At 40.4% G+C, this 26,447-nt stretch overlaps 2 protein-coding genes across 2 annotated transcripts; both read right to left on the bottom strand.

Annotated features, from left to right (window-relative positions):
* Window positions 1-19,177: 19,177 nt before the first annotated feature.
* LOC141656363 (histone H3.2) lies at window positions 19,178-19,823 on the bottom strand. Its single transcript, XM_074463228.1, has one exon. It carries the CDS (start codon window positions 19,720-19,722, stop codon window positions 19,312-19,314), a length of 411 nt encoding a protein of 136 aa, XP_074319329.1. The 5' UTR covers window positions 19,723-19,823; the 3' UTR covers window positions 19,178-19,311.
* Window positions 19,824-22,442: 2,619 nt separating this feature from the next.
* LOC141656362 (histone H3.2) lies at window positions 22,443-23,052 on the bottom strand. Its single transcript, XM_074463227.1, has one exon. The coding sequence runs from the start codon at window positions 22,975-22,977 to the stop codon at window positions 22,567-22,569; it is 411 nt and encodes a 136-aa protein (XP_074319328.1). The 5' UTR covers window positions 22,978-23,052; the 3' UTR covers window positions 22,443-22,566.
* Between the last annotated feature and the right edge of the window lie 3,395 nt (window positions 23,053-26,447).

The raw sequence follows: 26,447 nt of genomic DNA, 5'->3' as shown, positions 1-26,447 counted from the left end.
AACAGTAGGAGATATAGTCCTAAGAAAGTCGGCCGCCACCAACAAAGGAAATATTCATGGTAAACTGACGGCCAACTGGGAGGGTCCCTACAAAGTGGTTGAAGAGATGAGGTCGGGTACATACCGGCTGACAAACATGGAGGGTGTGCCTTTGATGAGCCATTGGAACACCGACAACTTAAGAAAGTACTTTGTATAGCGGCGGAGGTGTCCAAACCCAATGTGGACACCCCAACGCGTGATCATAAATGAAGAATCACCCAAGTTTTCCATCCAAGTGCTTGTCCCCTCCATAATTGCCACCCAAAGAGAAGAAATGCTATCGAGCCGTAACCCCGATTACCTCGGCTAAATGCCGAGAGCGACGGGGACACAACGACCGATACGCCAGAAGAAATGCTATCGAGCCGTAACCCCGATTACCTCGGCTAAATGCCGAGAGCGACGGGGACACATCGACCGATACGCGTGGAAGAAATGCTACCGAGCCGTAACCCCGATTACCTCGGCTAAATGCCGAGAGCGACGGGGACACATCGACCGATACGCCAGAAGAAATGCTATCGAGCCGTAACCCCGATTACCTCGGCTAAATGCCGAGAGCGACGGGGACACATCGACCGATACGCCAGAAGAAATGCTATCGAGCCGTAACCCCGATTACCTCGGCTAAATGCCGAGAGCGACGGGGACATATCGACCGATACGCCAGAAGAAATGCTATCGAGCCGTAACCCCGATTACCTCGGCTAAATGCCGAGAGCGACGGGGACACAACGACCGATACGCCAGAATAAATGCTATCGAGCCGTAACACCGATTACCTCGGCTAAATGCCGAGGGCGACGGGGACACAACGGTCGATACGTCAAAGACGTTACACAGTTGAGATATGCATTCAAACTGCCTCGGTCATACCAAAGGTAAAGACGAAGGCACTCAATTAATAACACAAGAAGGCAAGTAAGGGATGGTGATCAAAGCCCCGGCCAAGCCAAAGGCCAATAAAACAAACTTTGTTAAAAATAATTGAAAGGAGAAAACAGACGACGGCCCTCCCCATTGGGATAAGCCTAAACACAACCTACCAAGAGTTTTTACAACAAGACAAGGAAAAGAAAAGCAAAAGATTACAAGCATATCGTTTGAAGCGCCAAAAGATGGCAGGGAGGAAAGGCTCAATAATTGGCCCCCGAACAGCTAAAGCTATCCGAGATGCCGGTGAGTCCGCGACGACCGCCCGTCTCCCTATGCCCGTTCTTTGCCCCATCGTCGCGGCAAAGCAGATCTTCGATGGCGGCGGCATCTTCGATGGCCGCTCGGAGAGGGCTCGACATTTCCAAGTGCCTTTAGCCTCTCAGCCTCCTTCATCTTTGCATCATAGGCCGCCTTGGCCTCAGCTATCTGAGCCGCCCTCGCCGCCTCCGCCTTCTCAGCAGCCGCTGCTTCCGCAGCATCAGCCATCTCATCCAGGAGCTGGTCAAATTTATCCCACGGGAAGGATCCGTCGGTGAAGAGCTTTTTGATCGCCTCCCTGGCCGCTTCCTCGGCCTGGTCTCGGAATTCGGCACACATTTTAGGGAGAAGCTCAGTTTGAAGCATCTCAATATCCTTCTCCTTTTGAGCAAGAATAGCCCTGTGCGCCTCCGATTGGGCATCGTACCGACCCTTCCACTCTTCTCCCTTGGCAACCGCGGCATCATGGGCGCCCTTGTACCTGTCCCGCTCACCCATCAACTTGACGATGGCGGCTTCAGCAGCCCCAACCTTGGCCCTCTCGGCCACCAGCAGCTTCTCAGCTTCCTCCGCACGCTTCTTGGCAGCAAGGAAATCCAGCTTAGCCTTCCCGGCTTCCCCCCTTGCAGCAGAGAGATCAAGTTTAAGCTTTGCGACCAGTGGCCCAGATTGGGCCATGGCCTTCTCCTGCTCCATGATGTGGGAGCCGGCCAGTCGGGTCCACTTCGCCAGCCTCTTATATATTTTCACACCTTCTGCCACAAGCTCGGTGGGAGGAATCTTCTGAGCTGAGGAGTCGACGGTGACATTTCTATCACCCGCCTTCTCAATAACCTTCTCAGGTTGCTTCCCTAATTGCCGTTCAGTGAGAACGGCGGCTGCCGACGGTGGATCTACAAAAAATTTACATAGAGCATCCATTTCACCATGCATTGACACATCAGAAAGTCTGTCATCAGGAATGTCCAACAAACCAGCTAAATCCGAACCACAAGTTAGATCCGTACCAGTCTGGACCCTCTTAGTTGGAGGGCCGGCGACGGTGGAAGCAGACGGTGGCTCTTTCCTCTTCTTCGGAGAAGGGCCCTTAGCAACGGTCACCTCCCTCTCAGTAATCTCGATGACCTCCACATGATCCTTTTTGACCACTGGGGTCGAAGAGGGAGTTGGCATTGATACCGCCGTCAACTTGGACGCCGCCTTCTTTGCTCTCTTTGGCACGCCTCCGAGGACTTTTGCATGGGCCGCCTCCAGATCCAAGGCCTTCATCTGTTTCTCCATCAGTTCGTTAGGGGCTAGTCTGCGATCACGCCCGCCAGCCGTAGGATGCCGCTGGACAACCTTCCCGTCCTTATCAAGCCCTAACCTCTTCAAGTCCCCCTCAGACAGATCCTGACCAAACCGATCTGCAAGGAATCAAACAAGAGTTACATAAAAGAAGTAAAACAAAGCTCTAAAAAAGGAACATAACAAGCAAAGGTGGGCCTCACACCGACCCCACTCACCCCGGTTGAGGGCCGGTATGAGGCCGACGCGGCCAAGCAGCTCATCCTGAAGAATAATCTGAGTCGGGGGCAGCCATCCCTTCTCAGCATCAAACAGCTGCATCGCCCGCTTCTCATCCGCAGTAAGAGGGACCAACGAAGCGTCCATCTTGACCTTGTTACCCCGGGAGATATATTTCTCATATTCTTCCCGGGTCTCACACCGCAAGTAAACGGGGCTCTGGAAAGACCGAGGCAATGGGTAGTCCTCCGGCACCTGGACGTATACCCATCGCTGTTGCCAATCTTTGCAAGAAGTAAGCTTGTTCACGGAGACATATCCTGGCTCCGTCTGCACGCTGTACCACCCCACCTTACCGGCGACTGACGGCCGAAGACTATGAAGTCGGCGGAATAAGTTAACCGTAGGGGTCTCCCCCTTAAAGAGACAGAGCCACACAAAGCCGACTATCGTCCTTATGGCCAACGGATGCAGTTGGGCCACGGCGAGGTTCATAGCTTTGATGATGGCCATGACGTGTTCATTCAAAGGAAACCGGAGCCCATACTATAGATGCCTGATGTACACGCCGATATGACCCGGGGGAGGGCAACAGACCGCCTGACCCTCCTCAGGGATACCAATTTTATATCCCTCACTGAAGGAGAAATGACCTCTGAAAAGAGTCACTCCGGAACAGCTTGCGAATTTATTTGTCCAGACACGGTCGAGACCAGTCGTGCAGGCCTCACCATGATCCGGGATAGTCGTCCTCTCACCATCAACAGGAGTCCTCTCATCGTCATTAGCATCATCAGCATCATCCTCATCCTCCCACTCCTCCAAATTGGACAGATCAACTACGGGAGAAGGAGACCTAGGGCCCCCAAACCTTAGCGGGATGGCATCCAGTATCCCCTCCTCGTCAAGACGCGACGGGGAACCCCCCGGCGCAGAAGTATTAGTCCCGGCGTCAGCAGAAGACATGTTCGCAACAATTACTAACAAAATAAAAGAAAATTTGTTTGTTTACCTTGAAGAAAAACACTCGCCGGATCAAAAACTCGGAAGATTAGAAGAAGAGGAAGCCCTTGAAAGTTTAGAAAGAGGAAGATTTTGGAGAAAATTTGAGAAAATGAAATTGGTGGCCAAAATCACGGAATAACTGCCCTATTTATAGGGAAAAGCCCATGAGGAAGGACCAATCAGGAAACAGCCCATAAAGCGCCAGCCAATCAGCGATCAGACACGTGTCAGACATGCAACCACGGAATGTCAATCGTTGCAATAGTTGAACGTCAATCAATGCAACAGTGACCAAGCGTCTTCAACACGCCTATTCACATCTCTTCGCCTATTCATCTTCCTCAACAAATTCCTAGGTATCTGCTCTCCGCCGGCCGCATGATCAACCAAGCTAGGAAGCACCGGCCTGGGGGCAATCAAATACACCCGGCACTCTCAACTCTGGTCTCGGCCAGCGTCACTTCCTTTTCCACATCGGATGCCCTTTACACATCCATGTGGAGGGGGGATATGGTACGGCCCAACAAGAACCAGGCCGAGATAGAAGAAGCCGATGCAGGAAAAATTTTCAGAAATTACTTATGCAGAATATACACTCAACATACATCGGAGCCCATACCACGGCATAGATTACGCTGGGGGCAAATTGATGGGGCATATTCTGCACCGCTGACCAAGTCAACATATTGAGCAAGGTCAAAGATATCCACAGCAAGTCAACGACTTAGACAGTCTAGCCGATGCAATCCATCGGCCTGTCACCTGGGTCTCGGCCTGGCACCTATCCAGCCGGGACACATATCCGCGTACTCATATCCAAGACCACTCGGCCGGCCTGCCATAGGTCCATCGGCCGAGGGTAGAACTGTCTTTCCACCTGCTAGCCACTTGGCCACTTGGCCACTACGTGACAAAAGGTGAAAGTCTATAAATACTCCTCAACCTTCATTGAGGAAAGGATCCACAATTTAACCTAATAACCACTATTCATCTGGTAATATCTTCCTTATCTCTCTACAATACGCATTTAGCCAAGTAACAACAACTTATCCCTCTAAGTTAACTGACTTGAGCGTCGGAGTGAGTACGCTCGGCCAAAGCCGAGCCCTCAGTTTGTTCATCGTTTCAGGAGACCGCAAGGAGAATTCAAGCAAAGACATCATTCTACGAGCCACGAGTGGTAACAAATATCTGCTCTGGAATTACACCCGGAACACTTATAAAAATTTCGCTACCCCTTAATCTAAATCCGGGCTCCGCCACTGTGTAGAAAATACTAAGAAAAATGGTGTGTAAAGGTGTATCAATCAACACCCTTTATATAAGAATAAGGGAGTAAGATTTGCAAAGGAATCCAAAATGGCATCCTAAGTACACTCTTAATTTTCCTTCAATTCTTGAGTAATTGTCAAGAGGATCCAATGTTAGCCATTAACTCCTTCTTAAACACCTGGTTAATTGCACAATTAACATCCAAAGAGCATCCTAAGATGAGCATTCAAGGCATTCTCTCATCTTCTCTATTGGGGCTTTAACACTTGATTTTATACTTTGACGCATTTCTCCATTTTTCTACTAACATAAATTAATGTCATTTTTGCTTAGACCAACACTTCTTATAAATTGACATGCCATGATTAAGCTTGCCTCTACTTAGCTTTGCAAATTCCGACGTTTACTAAAATGACGGGAAAAGCTTCCGATCGCTTAGATTCCCACAAAATGTAACAAATACGAGCAATACACCTAGAATGCAATATTAGCTCACAAAAACACTAAATAAAGCGCAATAGTCAAATAAATCGAGCTAAAATAGGGGGTTAAACTATATATAAAATGGACATATCATATGGTCCTTTCTCACAATCCTTCTCCCCATGTCCCAATACGCCACACCCGTAGCAATACATAGGCAACCTTTCATACTTAACATCAAACGATGTCACTTCCCATCGCCTGCTATCTCCCCCATCACTCCTTTCCCTTTACTCAGGGCCGTCTTGGAGATTTCGAGACCCTGTACGAAATATAAAATTGGGGCCCCATTTAATATGTAAATATGTTAAATTAAATACTCTCTTCATCCCGGTTATTTATTTATCTTTTGTTTTGACACAAAGATCAACATAAACAAATTACCCTTAAGAAACATTCCCGAATAAAAAGGTAAACAAGTAAATGAGATGACTCTAAAATGAAAAAGGTAAACAAATGACCGAGACAGGTGAAGTAATAAATTATCCACATAAGCACATAAAATTAGTTACTTAATTTGGCAAGCCAAACTTGAGGTAATTTCCCGATTTTTTAGTGTCGTTCTGTGTGTAATTTTAGTTGTAAAAAAAAACGGTTGATTTCAAGGAGGTATCTTATATATATATATAAAACTGGGTTGAAATGGTGTGGATGCGCCACGTATCAACTCAGCCTTAAATACAGCCATTTATGATAATTTAGTCATTAATTACATGTATTAATGTAACATGAATATCAATATCCTACATATTCATTGAATTTTACGTATTCCCAAGATACATATTGCTTGAATAGCTGCAAACACCAAACTTTTCAACACATTCAGAGTATTCAAAACTTTATACGAGTACCAATGAAGTGCATGTACACATTCGATCTTCAACGCACCATGCATCCTATAAATACAGACTATAGTATTCTCTTCTCCCTCACACTAAAGTATGGAGAGTAATACTATAGTTTCTTCTATCTATAATTATACGACAATCTCAAAAAAAAAAGAATGAGAATCAAAAATTATGTTTTTGATTGTTACATTTATTTCATTTGGAAAAGATTAACCTACCTACATAATTAGCAATAACAACTAATAAACATCAGATAGTGCAATATGGAGTGTGTGCACGAAATAATTATGCAGTATTTGAATCTTCAAGTTGAGATAATTGATGAGGTAGACCAAAGTTAATAGATATGGTGGAAGATTTACTAGAGCAGGAGATCGAGATGAATTCATTTTCTAGGGATTTTGAGTTTTTCCATGAGATATGGGTAATATAGAGAAAAATAAGTAGGTGAGTAACTATCAGTGAGTAACTAAATAAAGGATATGGATATCCATTAGTTAGTTTAGATTAGAATTATGTATGAAGGTGTTTTTTTTATATCATAATAATTTCGAAATGAGTATGTTATAGTTTTCTAAATATCACTTGGATTGATCAGTAATAAGTTTGGAAAATGTAAATGATTTTGATATTACATTATAACAATTAAATTTTTTGTTTGAGAATTCTTTCATAAATTTAGATTATAAATAAGATATCTATTGTGTGAGTGCTGTACGTGAATCTAAATTGTAAAATTCTTATAAACAGGGGAGACTATAATTGGATTCGATATGTGGTAATAATTTAACAAATACATCTAATAAATTAGCGGAATCAAAATTGTAAAGAAATGAAAAGGAACTAAAAAGTGAAATGGAAAGAACAATAGAAACAATAACATTACGCCATTTTATTCAATAGTTTATGTAATTTTTTTGAGGTGTATTAATTAATTTTTTTATATTTCCTCTATTTTGAAGCTTTATTAACTCACTCATTATGAGAAGAAAAGTAAATTTATAGATAATTCGATAAAAAGGAGGGATTATTTTCATAATAATCAATTTAACAAGACAATGAAACATAATTTATGGGTTATTAACAACTTCTATCATTTTCCCACTTTATTTTTATTTATTTTTACAAAATCTCCAACATTTTTTCTAAAAATCTACTTCAAATCTCTCCTTCTATCTTATCAACAATCATTTTATTCAAAATAGAAGACATTTTTCAATGAATACTGATCTCGAAGGAGGATTTTTTTTCAAAGAATCGTCTTTTGAGATACGAAAACACTTTTATAATTAATATTTGCTAAATACTTCGTATTATCTATTATATTTGACAAAAACGCTTTTTTTTATATTCAAATGACGTTTTTATAAAAGTAAGAGTTATGTATGAGTATATTCAAGTATGATATGTAGTTGTAGATATCCACTAAACGATATTACATTTTAGTGTTTGAAAATTAAAATATAAACACTGACCGTGCGAATCACGGGATTCTTCCTAGCAATAATATAATTGCTCAATCTTCTCAAATGAAACTAAAAATAAAACAGCTGTGTGGCCTCACCACTTCAATGCAAATGGAAAAAGATTAAAGTGAATGATAGTATTGGGTATTGAACCTGCGTACTTGCATTTGGAAGTCTAACTACTGACCATTGAGGCACTAATTTTCATTGACCCATTTATGCGCTCAATTTATTTATGACCTTTTACTTGGGTTTCTGGGCCTAAAATTTTGGGGCCCTGTGCAGCCGCACGGGCCGCACAGGCCCAAAGACGGCCATGCCTTTACTACAATGACCGCGCTCCATTAGAAACTCTACTGTAAACCCTAAGTCGAGTATTGAGCAAACCGAGCAATAAAGTTCAAGACTTGGCGAAAACCTACCACCAAACAACGTTCCTCGAAACCCTAACTAACAATCCAAACCCTACGCACAACTAGTAAACAGAAAGAGACGAGAAAAAAGAATCAACCTACAAGCACCGCCGTAGAGGGGAGCCTTGATCAAGAAAAAAGCAACAAAGATTAACAGAGATGAAGACTCTCACACAGAAAACATGGTTTTCCTTTTAATCATTTGATCTGTTTCTCCATCTTTATAAAATTAGATCTTGATTTAATTTTTTTAGTTTACTTTATCCTAGATAAAATCTTGTTTCGGATCAAATCTTGGCTACCTAATTCTCTTATGCTAAGCATGTAATCTCTCTAATTGCCTGATCTTTCTAATTAAATTGCATAATGTTATATGAACTATTTGAGTTTTGTTACTGGCTTGATGTAACATGCTGATATTATTGCTCAATGTATTTCATTAAGCCTATTAATGTCATATTGTTTTTCCTGAAAACTATATCTTCTACAAACATGAAATGCATATTGCAATCTCAATGTCGTTTAGATTAGCCGTAGGTAATAATTAGATTTTTGTTGCCAAAATAAAAAAAATGGGCAACAAAAAATCTGACGCACATATTCATATTTTGAGCAACAACAAAGGCTAAGTTGTTGCCCTAAAAAACTCGTATAGGCGACAAACAAGGTTGACGCCAAAAATCAAATTTTGGGCGGCAAACCTAAGTTCGTAGCACTTAATACACCTATTTGGCAACGACTTAAACTTGTTGCACAAAGTATATTTAGGGCAACAAGATACATTTTTGTTGCACATAATAGAAGGGCGTCAACCCTAGGGTGACGATTGACGAACCCACAATGAGTGAAATTTTGTTGCGCAAATGCTTGGGCGACGAACATTTAACTTTGAGCGACGAAAAGTTTTGTCGCATAAAACCAGTTTTCTTGTAGTGAATTAATAGAGTAATGGCTGAGTCGTGAGAGTATAATAAAGAAAAGAATAAAAAAATCGATAATAACAATAAGTCTATAACAATAGTCGTGGCAAAATATTAACAATAATCGTGGCAAAATATTAAGTGCAACAGCTATAAATATTGTTGATTAAGGATTTTGTTCGTTTCTTTTCTCATCTTTAGGGTACTATTTGAAACGACATTCCTGATTAGAATTAAATTCTTGCTTTTCTTTTTCTGCTAAGGGCATTTTTTTTTTTGCGATGTTCAGTTAAATCTATTTGTTTTAATGGTAAGAATTGGGCTCAAATGAATCCGAAAAAGAAAGAGCAGCTGTATTCCAAAATTGTGGTAAGTAAATAGATTCAGACAAAAATTCACATTTATTTTCATACATTTTTTAATATGGCTTTTTGAGTTTGTAGAGAAAGTACAATTTACGAAAATAAGTTGATGGCAAGCATGTGTTTGATACTTTGAGCTTTCAATGCTCAACTCTATATAGACAATGACAATATCGGCTCAAAGAAAGCATTTTAGAGGCAAGCTGTTAGCAGAAGCAAAAGATAGTAGACCCTTGACACTGGATCAAGACGAATAGGATTAGTTGATTTTTGAGTATTGGGATAATGATAAGTAAAAGGTAATGTATTCTAAGTTTGATTTTTTGTAGAGTAATCTGAAAATTGGATTTAAACAATTATTTGGAATGTAATTATATTGATTATTGAATTAACATGTCTCTGAAATACAGAGAAGAAGCAAGACTAACCAAGACGCAATTGAACGTGAGAAAAAGATTATAGCTGATATGCAAAACATGTTTGCTAAAATGAGGTACAACGCGTTCCTTTTGTCCGTTTTTTTTTTACTCTAAATTAATGAGAGACAAATTGTACGGGAAGAGTGATTGATAAATTTGCAATTGTTGTGAATTATTATCAAATAATACTCCTAACACTGACATGAAAAACAAACTTAGAGTGATGTTGTATGTTACTCTCTATTAGAGTACTAGCTATGTTGTGAGCCTTTTCCTATAATACAAGTTTATAAATTGTGGCTTTGGTTTAGTACTTAACTAGTTCAGCACCCCTCATTTCCCATCCATCGTGAACAATGTTACTGAATACAATAAAAATACCGTTACAAAGTGTCTTAACAAAATATTTCCAAAACACAAAATACCTCTTATCTAGCTTCAAATGTAATATTTGTTTTGTGTAATATTTTACGTTTTTCAATACAGGAGGAGGCGCTAATGCTTAATGGTGTCAAACAAATATTTTATGGATCTTTCAATTATTTTTTAAGGCAAAGTTGATGTTGGAGGTTGCATTGACATACATGGAGTACATATTTGGTTTACTACCGAAGAGTTCAGATCCTTTTTTGTTGAAGTCTAGTGCGTTCATGTGATCTTTTTTGTTGAAGTTTAGTGCATTGACCTTTGTGTTTTCTTAAGCCTTCATTTTTAGTTCATTCAATTTCTTTTACGTGGATAAGAAATGTATAAGAAGAATATGTATTTTTTTTTTTGAAAAAACCCCAAGAGGGATTATATATCATTATCACGATCAAAAGCGACAAGCTCGTCAATGTTTAGCGGAAGTACATCGACCCAGAAACGTCTACCAAGCGACCAAGACCTTACATGATCAAGTTCATGGGCCACCCAATTACTAGACCGCCTAACATAGATAAATTCAACAGTGTTAAAATGGGTACATAACGAATAAATATCATCGTAAATAAGATACAAATCAATTCGGCCTCGTTTTCGCTTGCGCAAGTCTTCTATCACTGCCAAACAATCGCTTTCGATCACCACTTTCATCAGTTCCATATTCTTAGCCTCGTGAAGACCCATAAGCACAGCTTCAGCCTCGAGCATTGCCGGTTCCCGAACCTCCTCCTTCTGAACCGTGACACCCCACATCACTCTCCCTTCATCGTCACGGCACACTGCACCCAGACCCAACCCCACACCCTACATTCTTCCCGCGTCGACATTGATCTTAACCCACCTCGTCTTTGGTTGTTGCCATTTTTGAGTCTCCTCATCACGCACCACCTCCTCACCCGTCATCGACCCTTTCATCTCATCAATAAGCTCCCTCACTCTACGCAATACATCATCCACACTCCACCGCATCCCATTAAAAAAAACCTTGTTTTTCATTTCCCATATCGCCCAACAACCCGTCATTAGCTCTACGCATTCCTTCATCCCCGACTCCCTCATCATGGCATCGACCCATTCCCTTACTCGATCTAAATCAACGCCCGACATCACATCCAAACCCATCCCTTCCCATATCCCTCGTATTAAGGATAGTTAGATATTTTAGATATTATTGTATATATTGTCTTGTGCTCCAAGGTTGTAATTATCTCGTATTATTCGGTTTCCTTGTAGCTGTTATTTCATATCTTTGTATTTCCATATACTAGACTTAGGGTTGTATAAATACCGTTCTCTTTGCCCTGTTAATATTATCAAGCTTTTCATATCTTCTTCTATTCTCTACATGGTATCATCGAGCAATTCGATCCTCTCACAATAATCCTCCTTTTCTTCCCGTCATGTCTAACGGCAGTTCAACTTTAGGTAACCCAAATGACCCAAAATCTCCCTTCATCATCCTCAATCTCTCTAATTGCACCAAACTTACTCCCCTCACTTACCGAACATGGGAATATCAGATCGAAAACACCCTCGATGGGTTCGATTTATTCAAATATCTCAATGGAGATCACCCTGCTCCTACCCCTACTGACAATAAATCAACCACCAATCCCGCGTACTCCACTTGGGTCCGTCAAGACAAACTTATTCGCGGTGCACTTGTTGGTACCCTTGACACATCTGTGTCCCCTTTAATTCTGCGTGCCAAAACCTCTCGTGAGGTTTGGACGATTCTAGCCAACACCTTTGCGAATCCCTCGCGAGGTCATATTCTCCATATCAAGGAGCGCCTGAAATTTATCACAAAATCGTCTCAATCAATCAGTGAGTATATGCAAGCAATCAAATCCACCACTGATGAGCTTTCGCACATGGGGAAACCCATGGACGATGAGGATATAATTGCTAAAGTGTTGAGTGGCCTGGATAAGGATATCTATAAGTCCGTAATTGATGCTGTTGAAGCCCGTGACACTCTTATCTCGTTCGAGGCTCTACATGAAAAGTTGCTCAACTTTGAAATTACCCACAAAACTTCCACCCCTGCCTCCCCTCTCCCGGCCTCTGTTCACTATGCTCAACCACGAAACAACAATAACTACTCTCGCAACACCCAAAGAAACAATACCTTTGCTGGCCTGTTACCCCTACCCTCCCACACCCCTGTTGCCTCCTCTTCCCCGTCCTCTGATCGTACTCCAGCTCCGTTCAAAGGACGCTGTCAGTACTACCAGGTGTCGGGCCATTACCTCACCACATGCCGAGACTTCAAAAACAAATTCCCAAACTTCCAATTCCCACCCACTGCTTATCGTAACAACCAACGACATACTACCCCTCAAGCCCACACTGCTTCAACATCCACCACTCAACCGCCGCGCTCCTTTCTCTTGGACAGTGGCGCAACTCACCACATAACCAGTGACCTTAATACTCTTGCTCTTCACTCACCATACGACGGAGTTGATGATCTTATCATAGGCGATGGTTCTAGTCTTCCAATCTCCAATATTGGTTCTTTTTCTATTCCTTCTTCCTCTACTATTCTTAAATTTAATGATGTACTTCATGTTCCGTCTATTTCTCGTGACATAATTTCTATCTCTAAACTCTGTCTTGATAACAATGCCTATGATGTTTTCTTACCTAATTCATTTCTTGTTAAGGATGTGAAGACGGGTTCCGTTCTCCTTCAAGGTCACAGTAGCAATGGTGTCTATGTGTGGCGTCCTATCTATCCTTCCACTCATCTTAGCATCGTGTCTTCCTCAACATGGCATCATAGGCTTGGTCATCCGTCGTCCCGCATTCTCAGCGTCATCAGCAATTTAGCATCTTTATCCATTAATTCTGTTTCCGAAACTCATTGTAGTGCGTGCCATATTAATAAGAGCCACAAGCTCCCCTTTTCTATTTCTAGTTTCAATACAAATTCACCACTTGAATTCGTGTTTTCCGATGTTTGGACATCACCTATTTTGTCTTACGATGGATACAAATATTATGTTATTTTTGTGGACCATTACACCAAATATACTTGGCTATATCCACTGAAACGCAAATCCGATACCTCCTCTGTTTTTAATCGGTTTCGCGCATTAGTTGAAAGTTTTTTCAATAAACCTATTTTGCAGCTCTTCTCTGACAATGGTGGGGAGTATATCAAACTGACTCCGTCCATCACAAATGAAGGTATTTCTCATCTTACCTCTCCGCCTCATACCCCTGAACACAACGGTTACGCCGAAAGGCGTCATCGTCACATAGTTGAGACGGGTTTAGCTCTCCTCACACACGGCCAATTACCTACACATTTTTGGCCATCCGCCTTTTCTACTACTGTGTATCTCATCAATAGAATGCCTACACCTACACTCAACAATACTTCTCCATTTTTTCAGTTATTTCGCACTCAGCCAAATTACATGAAACTCCGGAGTTTTGGGTGTCTCTGTTACCCTTGGCTCCGACCGTATACACCACACAAATTAGCACCTCGCTCTATAGCTTGTGTCTTTCTTGGATATTCATCATCGCAAAGCGCATACCACTGTTATGATCCCACTACAAAGAAAATATACACCTCCCGTCATGTACAATTTGTCGAAACCGAGTTTCCGTTTCCGAAACTTTGCCCTTCATTCTCCCCTGACAGTCCCCCTGACATTTCTCAATGATGTACTCTCACTATTCCGCTGCTCAACCCACCTCTCCCTCCGTCCCCTCCAGGGTCACCACGAACCTCCCCTACCACTGTATCCCCTACTCCCAAGTCACCACATACTCCCTCAACACCAACTACTGAACCAAGCGCCGTGGCTACTACTCCTACTCCTCCACCCCCTCCACCTCCTCCACCTCATGTCCACCCGCATGGCACTCGTTTGTCTAAGAATATAGTCAAGCCGAATCCCAAATATGCTCAATCCCTCACTGTCTCCTCTCCCTCACGGCTTCCTTCGACTATAAAGCAAGCCCTTGTTTACGCGAATTGGCGAGCTGCGATGGAAGCTGAGTACTCTGCCTTAACCAAAAATACCACCTGGACCCTTGTTCCCCCTCTCCCTTCTTACAATATTATTGGTTGCAAATGGGTTTTCCGAATCAAATATAATCCGAACAATTCCATTGATAAGTATAAAGCTAGGTTAGTTGCTAAAGGATTTCACCAACGACCTGGCCTTGATTTTTCCGAGACCTTCAGCCCCGTTGTCAAACCCTCCACAGTCCGTCTTATCCTCTCTATTGCTATTAGTCAATGGTGGCCTCTCCGTCATCTTGATGTCAACAACGCTTTCCTCCAAGGCACCCTCTCTGACACGGTTTACATGGCTCAACCCCCGGGCTTTATTGACCCCTCTCTTCCCAATCATGTGTGCAAATTGTCTAAGGCCATTTATGGTCTTAAGCAAGCCCCTCGCGCATGGTATAATGAACTCCGCACCTTTCTCCTCTCCTACGGGTTCAAAAACTCCATTGCCGATCCTTCTCTATTCATCTATTCCGTCTCCTCCGTTACAATATTTCTACTAGTTTACGTGGATGACATTATTGTCACCGGTTCCTCCCCCATCTCCATCACGCAATTTGTAGCACAACTTAGCAACCGTTTTTCCTTGAAAGATCTTGGTACTCCGTCGTATTTCCTAGGCATTGAGGTTACACCAAATCATCTTGGTCTTCACCTATCTCAAACCAAATATATCACCGACCTTCTTACTCGTCACAACCTCCTCGATTGTAAACCTGCCCCCACTCCTCTTGCTACTTATCCTTCCCTTACTCAAACTACAGGCCATTCTATCCCTAACCCGTCCGATTATCGTGCCATCCTTGGCTCTCTTCAATACCTCTCCATGACCCGTCCCGACATTGCCTTTACCATTAACCGTCTCGCCCAATTTCTGCAGGATCCTCAAGAGTGTCACTGGACTGCACTGAAACGTCTCTTACGTTATCTTAAAGGTACTCTTTCTCTTGGTCTTCAACTTTATGCTAATACACCTTCGAGTCTCCATGCATTTTGTGATGCAGATTTAGCTGGCGATAAGGACGACTTTATTTATACTACTGGCTATATTGTATATCTTGGTCGTAATCCTATCTCCTGGACTTCCCGTAAGCAACGTGCTTTGGCTAAGTCCTCCAATGAGGCAGAATTTCGAGCAGTGGCTGATGTTACGTCCGAGCTCATGTGACTTCGTTCTCTTCTCTTGGAGCTCGGTTTTACATTTTCAAATCCTGCTGTTGTTTTTTGTGATAATCTTGGGGCAACACATTACTCGGCAAATCCTGTGTTTCATTCCCGGATGAAGCATTTGGCATTGGCATTTCATTTTGTCCGTGAACAAGTTCGTGATAAGCAGCTTCGGGTTCAACACATTAGTGGTCAAGATCAACTTGCGGATGTCCTCACTAAACTTCTTCATCGACCACGTTTTGAGTTTCTAATTCACAAGCTTGGCCTCTCCTCCGGCTCCTCCAACTTGCGGGGGCGTATTAAGGATAGTTAGATATTTTAGATATTATTGTATATATTGTCTTGTGCTCCAAGGTTGTAATTATCTCGTATTATTCGGTTTCCTTGTAGCTGTTATTTCATATCTTTGTATTTCCATATACTAGACTTAGGGTTGTATAAATACCGTTCTCTTTGCCCTGTTAATATTATCAAGCTTTTCATATCTTCTTCTATTCTCTACACCTCAAACCCAGTGACAATCTCGTACAACATGAAGACTAGACTCCACATTACACGCGCATGTAATATTATCCGCTTCAAATGAAAGAAAAGTCGATCGAATCAATTCATTATTCCAGCTAGTAGTACCCGGCAGCATCAATTCCGCCACCCTCATCTCCATATTAGAATCTTCTCGACCTGATAATACCCGCTTCGACGCCGTCCCAGGCAACCAAGGGTCAGTCCAAACCCGTGTGTCCATTCCGTCTCCAATCCTCTTCCTTGCCCCTAAGTTGTAATATCCCTTACAATCTTGCCTATATTCAATCCCTTCCACCTTTGCAACTCCCTCGCGCACCTCGAAATAGTATCGAGTATATCAACATTATTATCATCCCACGCTCTACGTATGGCATCCTCACACCCCTCTTCCCCCACCCATATATGCTCAAATCGAAACCGTCTCTTCTGCCTACTAGCCTCACTTACACGCTTATCGAAGACCACCTTTAGAGGTGCGTGGTCGAACCATTCACGGTCTAAATGTACGAGACTACCAGCTTAGCATAGGGGAAACTATCAAACCACTCCTCCGTACCCATTGCTCTATCAATTCTACTTTGTCTATTATCATCACCCGTGACCCGCTTGTCCATTATCGAAGGTAAACTCATAACCTTCATATGGAAGATCTCTTAAGCCACAATCGTCTACCGTATTCCTGAAATTGTTCATTTGCCATTGTGCTCGAACACCACCCTTCATCTCATTAAAATACAAAACCTCGTTGTAGTCACCTATACACAGCCACGATTCCCTCGATTGACCTGCCAGAATACGAAGTTGCTGCCACGAGAGATGTCTATCTTGCACAAGAGACCAACCATAGAAACCGGTAATACGACACCTTTCCCCACCAAATTTGACATCAAAATCCATATAATGTACCGAGGCAGATCGAAGAGAATAGGTAATATCACTTCGCCATAAAAAAGCAAGACTACCCGACCTTCCCCCACTATCTACCGCCACCCCCATCAAATCCATCAAGCTTTTTCCATACCCTCTGCATCTCACAACTACTTAATTTAGTTTCACACAAAAATACAATACTAGCAGCTTCCCGACTGAGCAAATTTCTTAAACCCCCTACTGCAGCGGCGTTACCTAGCCCCTTGCGGTTAAGGCTTAAGAGATTCATTGGGCCCGGCGGGATTGAACTGAGTCAACCTCCGCCTCAATATTATCATTGTCACATCCCTGTGAATCATAGCCTTTTTCGACACACTTGTATCACCCACCTCATCCACCCCCATGTCCTCTTCTCGTTCTCGTTTAACATCAGAGTGCATTGGCTTCGAGCATCCGTCCCGCCATTCCCACCATGCTGCCGCATTCTTCGCTGCTACGTCTGCCCAGGCTTCGACTACACTTCATCCTTCCAAGCCTTTTGATATTACTATAGTCCCAGACCCCAGTGGCATTATTTTATAATGATGTTATGAGAAAATTGATCTTTTATGAAGGTAAACTAATACATTTTATCACAGTTTCTCTAGGGATGTCAATGGATCGGGTTCGGGTCGGGTGAAACCTCATTCATCATCTATCCGTCTTTTTAAAATCTCATCCAACCCGTCCGTCATCCGTGAAACATATCATCCATCATCCATCCATCCATCATCCATGGATGAAACGGGTGGATCGGGTGATAAACGGGTGTTGTGTATTTACATGTTTCAAGTTAAAAAAAACGATGATTTTTTATTCTCTATAAAAATAAAGTTAGATTATTGTTTTAGTTTAACTTTCTAGTGGGTAGGTTCACAAAATAGTTATATTGAGAGTATAAAAATATGAAAATTTGAATATTTTATATCTTAATAATGTGTTATATGTAAAAACAAAATATTAAAGAAAAAGTAATAAACTCGGGTGATGGATGGATGAAAGGTGAAATTTCTTCATCCAACCCATCCGTCATCCTTTTCATCCGTCATCCATCCATCATCCATTTAAGTCGGGTTTTCATCCATCTTTTAGGATCGGGTGGATCGAATTTTGATGGATGCGGGTGAAATTGACATCCCTAAGTGTCGCAATGCTATTGCTGATTGCGGAATAAGGTGGTTTAGATGTAGGTCGCCTTACTCTTATGTTAACTATACAAACAGGTTGTTTTCGAATAACCCGAGATGAAAATTGCAACTACATCAAATAAATTGCAACTTGTGGTCCATCTTGTGATTGCATAATTAAAAAAATCTTCTAGTTATAGTTTATTAACTAACTTAATATAGCTTGTGATTGCATAATTTATGTACTTCGTATAAAACCGTCTTATACAACAATTTGTGTTCCTGGAACTCTCTTATGTTTTGGGCCTAGTAAACTGGGCTAATTTTAAAGCAAACCCAAGTGGTACAAAACCAATTGTGTAAGCCCAAATTTACATATCAACATTCAACAGGCCATGATTTGCAGTTGATGGACCATACAAAAGTATATAACGTTGGTGCAAATTCAGAAACCCAAGTGCATTCGAGTACCATTTACCAAGCTCATGCTCATTTTCTTCTATGTTTTCGGTGTAATGTCGAAAACTTTAAGTCGATGGTTGAGGCTCAATCCACACACTCGATATCTTTTGAAAACACATGTTATTTGTACTTGAGATCTCAAGTTACCAAGCTCTAATACCAAAAGCTTAACTAATGAATGAAATCTTCAATGGTTATTATACCTTCTCTTTTTCTCCTACAATTTTTTCAATATTTCAAGACCGAATCATTTCATAACCTTAAACTAAAATATTCGACCAAAAATAAACAAAAACTAAACAAATGAATGAAACAAAGAAAATACAAATTAACTAAAATCAACATAAATGAATACCTTCTTCCCTTTTTTCTCCTACAATTTCGACATTTCGATATATTGTCCAAAACATTAATCCGTGGTTAATGTATGAACAAAGCTAACTTAATCATCAAAATCACTACAAAACCATTAATTGAACAAAAAAAATTCATTGTTGCTCAGCCAAAGAACTTGATAATTAACAAAAACATTTAATAAAAATATTCAACAAATAAAATAAACAAACGTAAATAAATGAATGAGACGGAAAGAATACAATTAGATCTTAACAACACTTTTCATTGCCATTCAAATTCACACAATACAAATACGATTAAACCAAACCTAAAACACATAAAATCTAACATAATCTTATAATCATAATTGATAATTCATAATCCAGAACTAATTAATCAAGCTCTTTCACCACGAATCCGTCTCGCCAATTGAATATCCTTAGGCATAATAGTAACTCTCTTAGCATGAATAGCACAAAGATTAGTATCCTCAAACAATCCAACCAAATACGCTTCAGCAGCTTCCTGAAGCGCAGCAACAGCAGAACTCTGAAACCGTAAATCAGTCTTGAAATCCTGAGCAATCTCTCTAACCAATCTCTGGAATGGAAGTTTCCTGATCAACAACTCAGTACTCTTCTGATACTTCCTGATTTCTCGAAGCGCAACGGTTCCAGGACGGAAACGATGCGGCTTCTTCACTCCTCCGGTTGCTGGTGCTGATTTTCTTGCTGCTTTTGTTGCTAGTTGTTTTCGCGGGGCTTTTCCTCCGGTTGATTTTCTTGCTGTTTGTTTTGTTCGCGCCATTTTCGAGTTTCGGAATCGGAAATGTCGAAAATGTGGGAGTTATTTGAGTGATTTGTTTAGAGAAGTGTTTGGGTTGATGTGAATTGAGAAATGGTGAAGGAAGGTTTTATATAAGGAGGTGGAGTTGTGAAGAAGATGTGATAAGATATCGACCGTTGATTTGAGATGAGATCTACGGATGAGAATTGATTAGAGAGATGTGTGCACGGATGGTGCTGTTCGGATCGCTGACATGGACAATTTCCCGCATTTATTCCCGCTTTGATGAATAACAATTATGACATTATGAATTTTCAATTTGGTTTTGCGGCTTTGCGCCACATTTGAGTAAACCGGATGTGTGTGACCCGGTAAAATTGAGCCGATCCAAACATGAATTGATTCGAACTGATATGACACATTCCAAATACTCCCTCCAATTCACAATAAAACTCCATATTTCCTTTTTCGGTTATTCACAATAACTTCCCTATTAACTTTTTTGGTAAGTGTTTGTGTGGTCCAAATTTAATTGTATGGTGGTAGTGTATTTGTGTGGTCCAAATTTAATTATATGGTGGGGTAGTGTGTTTCCTTAATTTTTGTGTCAAAATGAAATTGGAGGTTTATTGTGAATTGGAGGGAGTATTTGTTATAAATTAATTATTTATTCACAAATAACTTGATAATAGCTAACCCAATCCTGAAATGACCTAGCCCGACCCGACACAAAGCCTACAGTGTCGACCCGAACCCGACTAAAAGTTAACCCACTCGAATCCGACCTGATTGACATGTTTCCTATTTTGCCAGGTCCAGTGAGTACTGAGTAGAGTCTAGATACTGTGACAAACATATAAAAACGGGTTGGTTGGGTTGGGTTTCATACTTTTATTGGAAAATTCGTGTGAACTTGTCATTTTATGTGGTACCCAACTTTTTAAGTTTATGCACATGTTTGACATTCAAGTACGGCGTGTCTTTTTTATCGTTAGCATATATTGTAGACCACAAATCAGAATTGGCCGATAATTCTTTTAAAATTGATACAGTACCTTACACTATCTCGATTTCCCCGGTTTACCAGGCCTAAGGTTCTAACTTCTAACAAAGTAATCAAATTCACATCCATAAGCAAACAATAAAGTGGTTACTAGAATGCAAGGATATGATTCTCAGGGCATCCACAATAGATGAACCTCTAAAGAGGTTTGTCAGTTGACACATCACTAAATTAACAAACCTCTCCAATAACAAATCTATACATAACAATAGACAAACCTTTGTAAGGTTCATATTATATGACCCACTTCCAATTATCCATTTTTTTTCTCTCATATGTTGGGTACATTTTAGGGACCACCACTTGCCATGTCGTCCGACAAACCTGTTTACAAATTTGTAACCATTCTCATCTATGAACCTCAAACCTCATTCCCAACAATAGAGAGGTTTGTCGACAAACCTCTAAAAAATACACAAACCTTGGTTGACAAACCTCTATTGTTGATGCCCTCAGTACAGAGCATTGAATACATCATACAGGAAGAAACCTACGACCATGCCGGGTTAGGCCATACTATGGTAAACATGACAGCGATATATACATTCCGTAAATCAATCAAATGTACTCATAATTAAAACCGAGTTGCCAAAGCTGAGACTCAGACCATGCCTTTCTTCCAATTAAAAAATAATCTTTTAATTATAGTTTATTATTAACTAACTTAATATAGCTTGTGATTGCATAATTTATGTACTCCGTATAAATCCGCCTTATACAACAATATGTGTTCTTGGAACTCTTTATGTTTTGGGCCTAGTAAACTGGGCTAATTTTAAAGCAAACCCAAGTGATATAAAACTAACCAACCTACTAAACATCGTCGACATTTTACTAATTATCGTCGATATTTTTTAATGACTTTCTTAATCTACCCCTCACTCTAAACCTTCCATATTTTAACATATTTTTTTCAAGTACGACATTTTCGTCACAACTACTTCAATTCCGTCACCAAATTCAAGGAATCGACGACAAGTTGATGGACCATACAAAAGTATATAACGTTGGCCCAAATTCAGAAACCCAAGTGCATTAAAGTACCATTTACCAAGCTCATGCTCATTTTCTTCTATGTTTTCGGTGTAATGTCAAAAACTTTAAATCGATGGTTGAGGCTCAATCAACACACTCGATATCCTTTGAACTTAGAAATTAGAAGTGTGAAAACACATGTTATTATATAGTACTACCAAAAGCTAAACTAATGAATGAAATCTTCAATGGTTATTATACCTTCTCTTTTTCTCCTACAATTCCAATATTTCAACACCAAATCATTTCGTAAGCTTCAGCTAAAATATTCGACAAAGAAAATAAACTAAATGAATGAAATAGAGAGAATACAAATTAACCAAAATCAACATAAATCAATAACTTCTTCCCTTTTTCTCTTACAATTTCGACATTTCGATATATTGTCCAAAACATTAATCCGTGGTTAATGTATGAACAGAGCTATCTTAATCATCAAAATCTCTACGAAACCATTAATTGTACAAAAAAAATTTGGATGAATCTTCGTTTCGTTGTTGGTTAACATAACATTGAAAATCAATACTCTCTCAATAGCCGAATCATTTGTTTATCTTTAATTAAAATACAAAATAAACAAACGTAAATAAATGAATGAAACGAAAAGAATATAATTACCAAAATCAACACAAAGAATTAGATCTTAAAAAAAAAACATTTTTCATTGCCATTCAAATTCACACAATACAAATATGATTAAATCAAACATAAAATCTAACATAATCTAATAAACATAATTCATAATTCATAATCCAAAACTAATTAAATCAAGCTCTTTCACCACGAATCCGTCTAGCCAACTGAATATCCTTAGGCATAATAGTAACTCTCTTAGCATGAATAGCACAAAGATTAGTATCCTCAAACAATCCAACTAAATAAGCCTCAGCAGCTTCCTGAAGCGCAGCAACAGCAGAACTCTGAAACCGTAAATCAGTCTTAAAATCCTGAGCAATCTCTCTAACCAATCTCTGGAATGGAAGTTTCCTGATCAACAACTCAGTACTCTTCTGATACTTCCTGATTTCCCGAAGCGCAACGGTTCCAGGACGGAAACGATGCGGCTTCTTCACTCCTCCGGTTGCTGGTGCTGATTTTCTTGCTGCTTTTGTTGCTAGTTGTTTTCTCGGGGCTTTTCCTCCTGTTGATTTTCGGGCTGTTTGTTTTGTTCGCGCCATTTTCGGGTTTCGGAAATGTGAGAGTTCTTAAAGAAGTGTTTGTGTTTGTGTAAATGTGAGTTTGGGAAATGTGGAAAGGGGGGATGAGGTTTTTTATACATGATTGAATGAATAAGATAAGATATTGACCGTTGGATTTTAGGTGAGATCTACGGATGAGAATTGATCTAGAGAGATGTGTGCACGGATTGTGCTGTTCGGATCGCTGACACGGATAATTTCCCGCATTTATTCCCGCTTTGATGAATGACATTATGAATTTTCAATTTGGTTTGCGACTTTGCGCCACATTTGAGTAAACCGGATGTGTGTGAACTGGTAAAATTGAGCCGACCCAAACACATAAATGACTCAAACTAGATCTGGCAAACAGATCGGGTCGTGTCGGGTTCGTGTTCGTGTCACATGTAAACGGGTCACAAACCCTTCAACCCAAACCCGACCCATTTAAATCTCGTGTCGTGTTCGTGTCGACCCACTTACATAAATGGGTCATCAAGCCTCAACCCTAACCCGCTAATTTCGTGTCGGGTTCGTGTCGTGTTTTCGTGTCATGTCAATATTTAGAAAGTTTAAGTATATTTTTGCGATGAAGGATAAAAAAAATAGGATTAATTTAGTAAACAGGTCATTCGTGTCAGGTTCGTGTTTAGATAGCTCAACCCAAACCCGACCCAATTAAATATCGAGTCGTGTTCGTGTCGACCCACTTACATAAATGGGTCATTGAGCATAAACCCAAAACCGTTAATTTCGTGTCGGGTTCGTGTCGTGTCATTATTTGTCGGCTCTAACTCAAACTGATCTCAATCCAAATATTTGTTATAAATTGATTATTTATTCACAAATAACTTGATAATAGCTAACCCAATCCCGAAATGACCAAGCCCGACCCGACACAAAGTCTACAGTGTCGACCCGAATCCGACTAGAAATTGACCCACTCGAATCCGACCTGATTGGCATGTGGTGAGTACTGAGTAGAGTCTAGAGTCTAAACACTACACGTGAATACGTGAGAAACATATAAAAACGGGTTGGGTTTCATACTTTTATCGGAAAATTCATGTAGTATCCTTGAACTCTGACATTTTATATGTGCTACCCAACTTTTTAAGTTTGTACACATTATACGCTTGATGTTTGATTTTCAAGTACCACGTGTCTACTTTGTCGTTTTTAAAAACTTCAATTGAGCATATGTTGTGACCAGAAATCAGAATTGGCCAATAATTTTTTTAAAATTTATATCTTACCATCTCGATTTCCCCAGTTTACCAGGCCTAAGGTTCTAAGGCCCTGTTCTTTTGGACTTAAAGTCACTTAATTTAAGTTCACTTCAGATCCTATAAGTTCAGTTCAGATCAGATCTTATAAGTTCAGTTCAGATCCTATAAGTTCAGTTCAGATCTTATAAGTTCAGTTCAGTTCAGATCCTATAAGTTCAGTTTAGTTCAGATCCTATAAGTTCACTTTAAAAAAGTTATATACAGAGTATTATTTTTAAAAACCGATGCAAAAATATTTGACATTATTAATTATTCGATACATATATACATTATTATTTTTAAAACAAAATTATCACTCTTCTCATTATTTTTATTGTAATGTAACCGTGGTATAATGTATGAACAAACTAATATATATAAAGCGGAAAAATGTTATTATCTTACCTTATGTTTTAGACTATATTTTCTTATCAGTGTTCTCTCTTGACTGCCCACTAATTTCTTGTAATTTTTTTGTTTAATCTCAATAAAAGTTTGCGTTTTTTTAATACTAATAATAATAATAATAAGGGTAATTTGATAACTTATACCTTGAATAAATCACTTTTTCAATTTTTATACCTAAGATAACTTTCTTTAAAATCTTATACCTAAAGTAACATTTTCTTCCAAACTTGATACCAAATCTGAAAAAAAAGCCTAAATTGACAATCTTACCCTTACTAATTAAACATTGTCATCCTTTGCCTCACTTATTAACACACACATCCACGATTACCACCACTAAAAACCATCAAATTAGTAAGGCTAAAATCGTTAATTTAGGGATTTTTTTTTAAGATTTGGTATCAAGTTTAGAAGAAAATGTTATTTTAGGTATAAGATTTTAAATAAAGTTATCTTAGTTATAAGATTTGAAAAAGTGACTTATTCAAGGTATAATTTATCAAATTACCCTAATAATAATAATAACAATAACAACAACAACAATAATAATAATAATAATAATAATAATAATAATAATAATAACGATCAATACCAGTCGTACAGGCCTCGCCATGATCCGGGAGATGCGGCCTCTCACCATCCGAATGAGCCCTTCTCTCACCTTCGTCAACTTCATCATCCTCCTCCCAATCCTCCAAAGCTTCTGGATCAACTTCGGGAGAAGGAGACCTAGGGCCCCCAGAGCTTATCGGGATGGCGTCTAGTATCCCCTCCTCATCAAGACGCGACGCGGAACCCCCCGGCGCAGAAGTGCTAGCCCCGGCGTCAGCAGAAGACATGATAGCAACAATTACTTAACAAGTTAAAAAGTTGAGAAAAATTTGCTTGTTTACCTTGAAGAAAAGCACTAGCCGAGGTAACGACTCTGAAGATTAGAAGAAAAAAGAAGCCCTTGAAAAGTTTAGAGAGAAGAAAATTTTGGAGAAAATGAAATTGGTGGCCAATTTCAGGGGCTAACTGCCCTATTTATAGGGGAAAGCCCATGAAGAAGGACCAATCAGGGCACAGCCCATGAAGCGTCAGCCAATCAGCGAACAGACACGTGCCAGACATGCAACCACGGAATGTCAATCGTTGCAACAGTTGAACGTCAATCAACGCAACAGTGACCATGCGTCTTCAACACGCCCCTTCATATCTCCTTGCCTATTCACCTTCCTCAGCAAACTCCTAAGTACCTGTTCTCCGCCGGCCACATGATCAACCAAGCTATGTAGCACCGGCCGGGGGCAATCAAAAACAACCGGCACTCTCAACCCTGGTCTCGGCCAGCGTCACTCTCTTTTCCACATCGGATGTCCTTTACACATCCATGTGGAGGGGGGATATGGTACGGCCTAAGCAGAATCAAGCCGAGTTAGAAGTAGTCGAGTTAGAAGAAGCCGAGAAAGATAATTTTTACTTGGGCAGAATATACGCTCAACATACACTGACGGTTACCACCGGGCAGTCACCCTAAGAAAGAGAAACGTATACTCAGTACAGTTGAGACGCAAATCTGACTGCCTCGGCCAATCCGAGAGTGGCAGAGGAAGCGATCAATATGTCTACAGATACGAACGCTGTCGAGCCGTAACCCCGATTGCCCCGGCCAAATCCGGGAGTGACGGGGACACAACGACCGATACGCTAGAAGAAACGTATACTCAGTACAGTTGAGACGCAAATCTGACTGCCTCGGCCAATCCGAGAGTGGCAGAGGAAGCGATCAATATGTCTACAGATACGAACGCT

This window comes from Silene latifolia, chromosome 5 (genome assembly GCF_048544455.1).
Source record: "Silene latifolia isolate original U9 population chromosome 5, ASM4854445v1, whole genome shotgun sequence".
NCBI classification, from domain to species: Eukaryota; Viridiplantae; Streptophyta; class Magnoliopsida; order Caryophyllales; family Caryophyllaceae; genus Silene; species Silene latifolia.
This window is presented reverse-complemented; position numbering and strand designations above follow the sequence as displayed.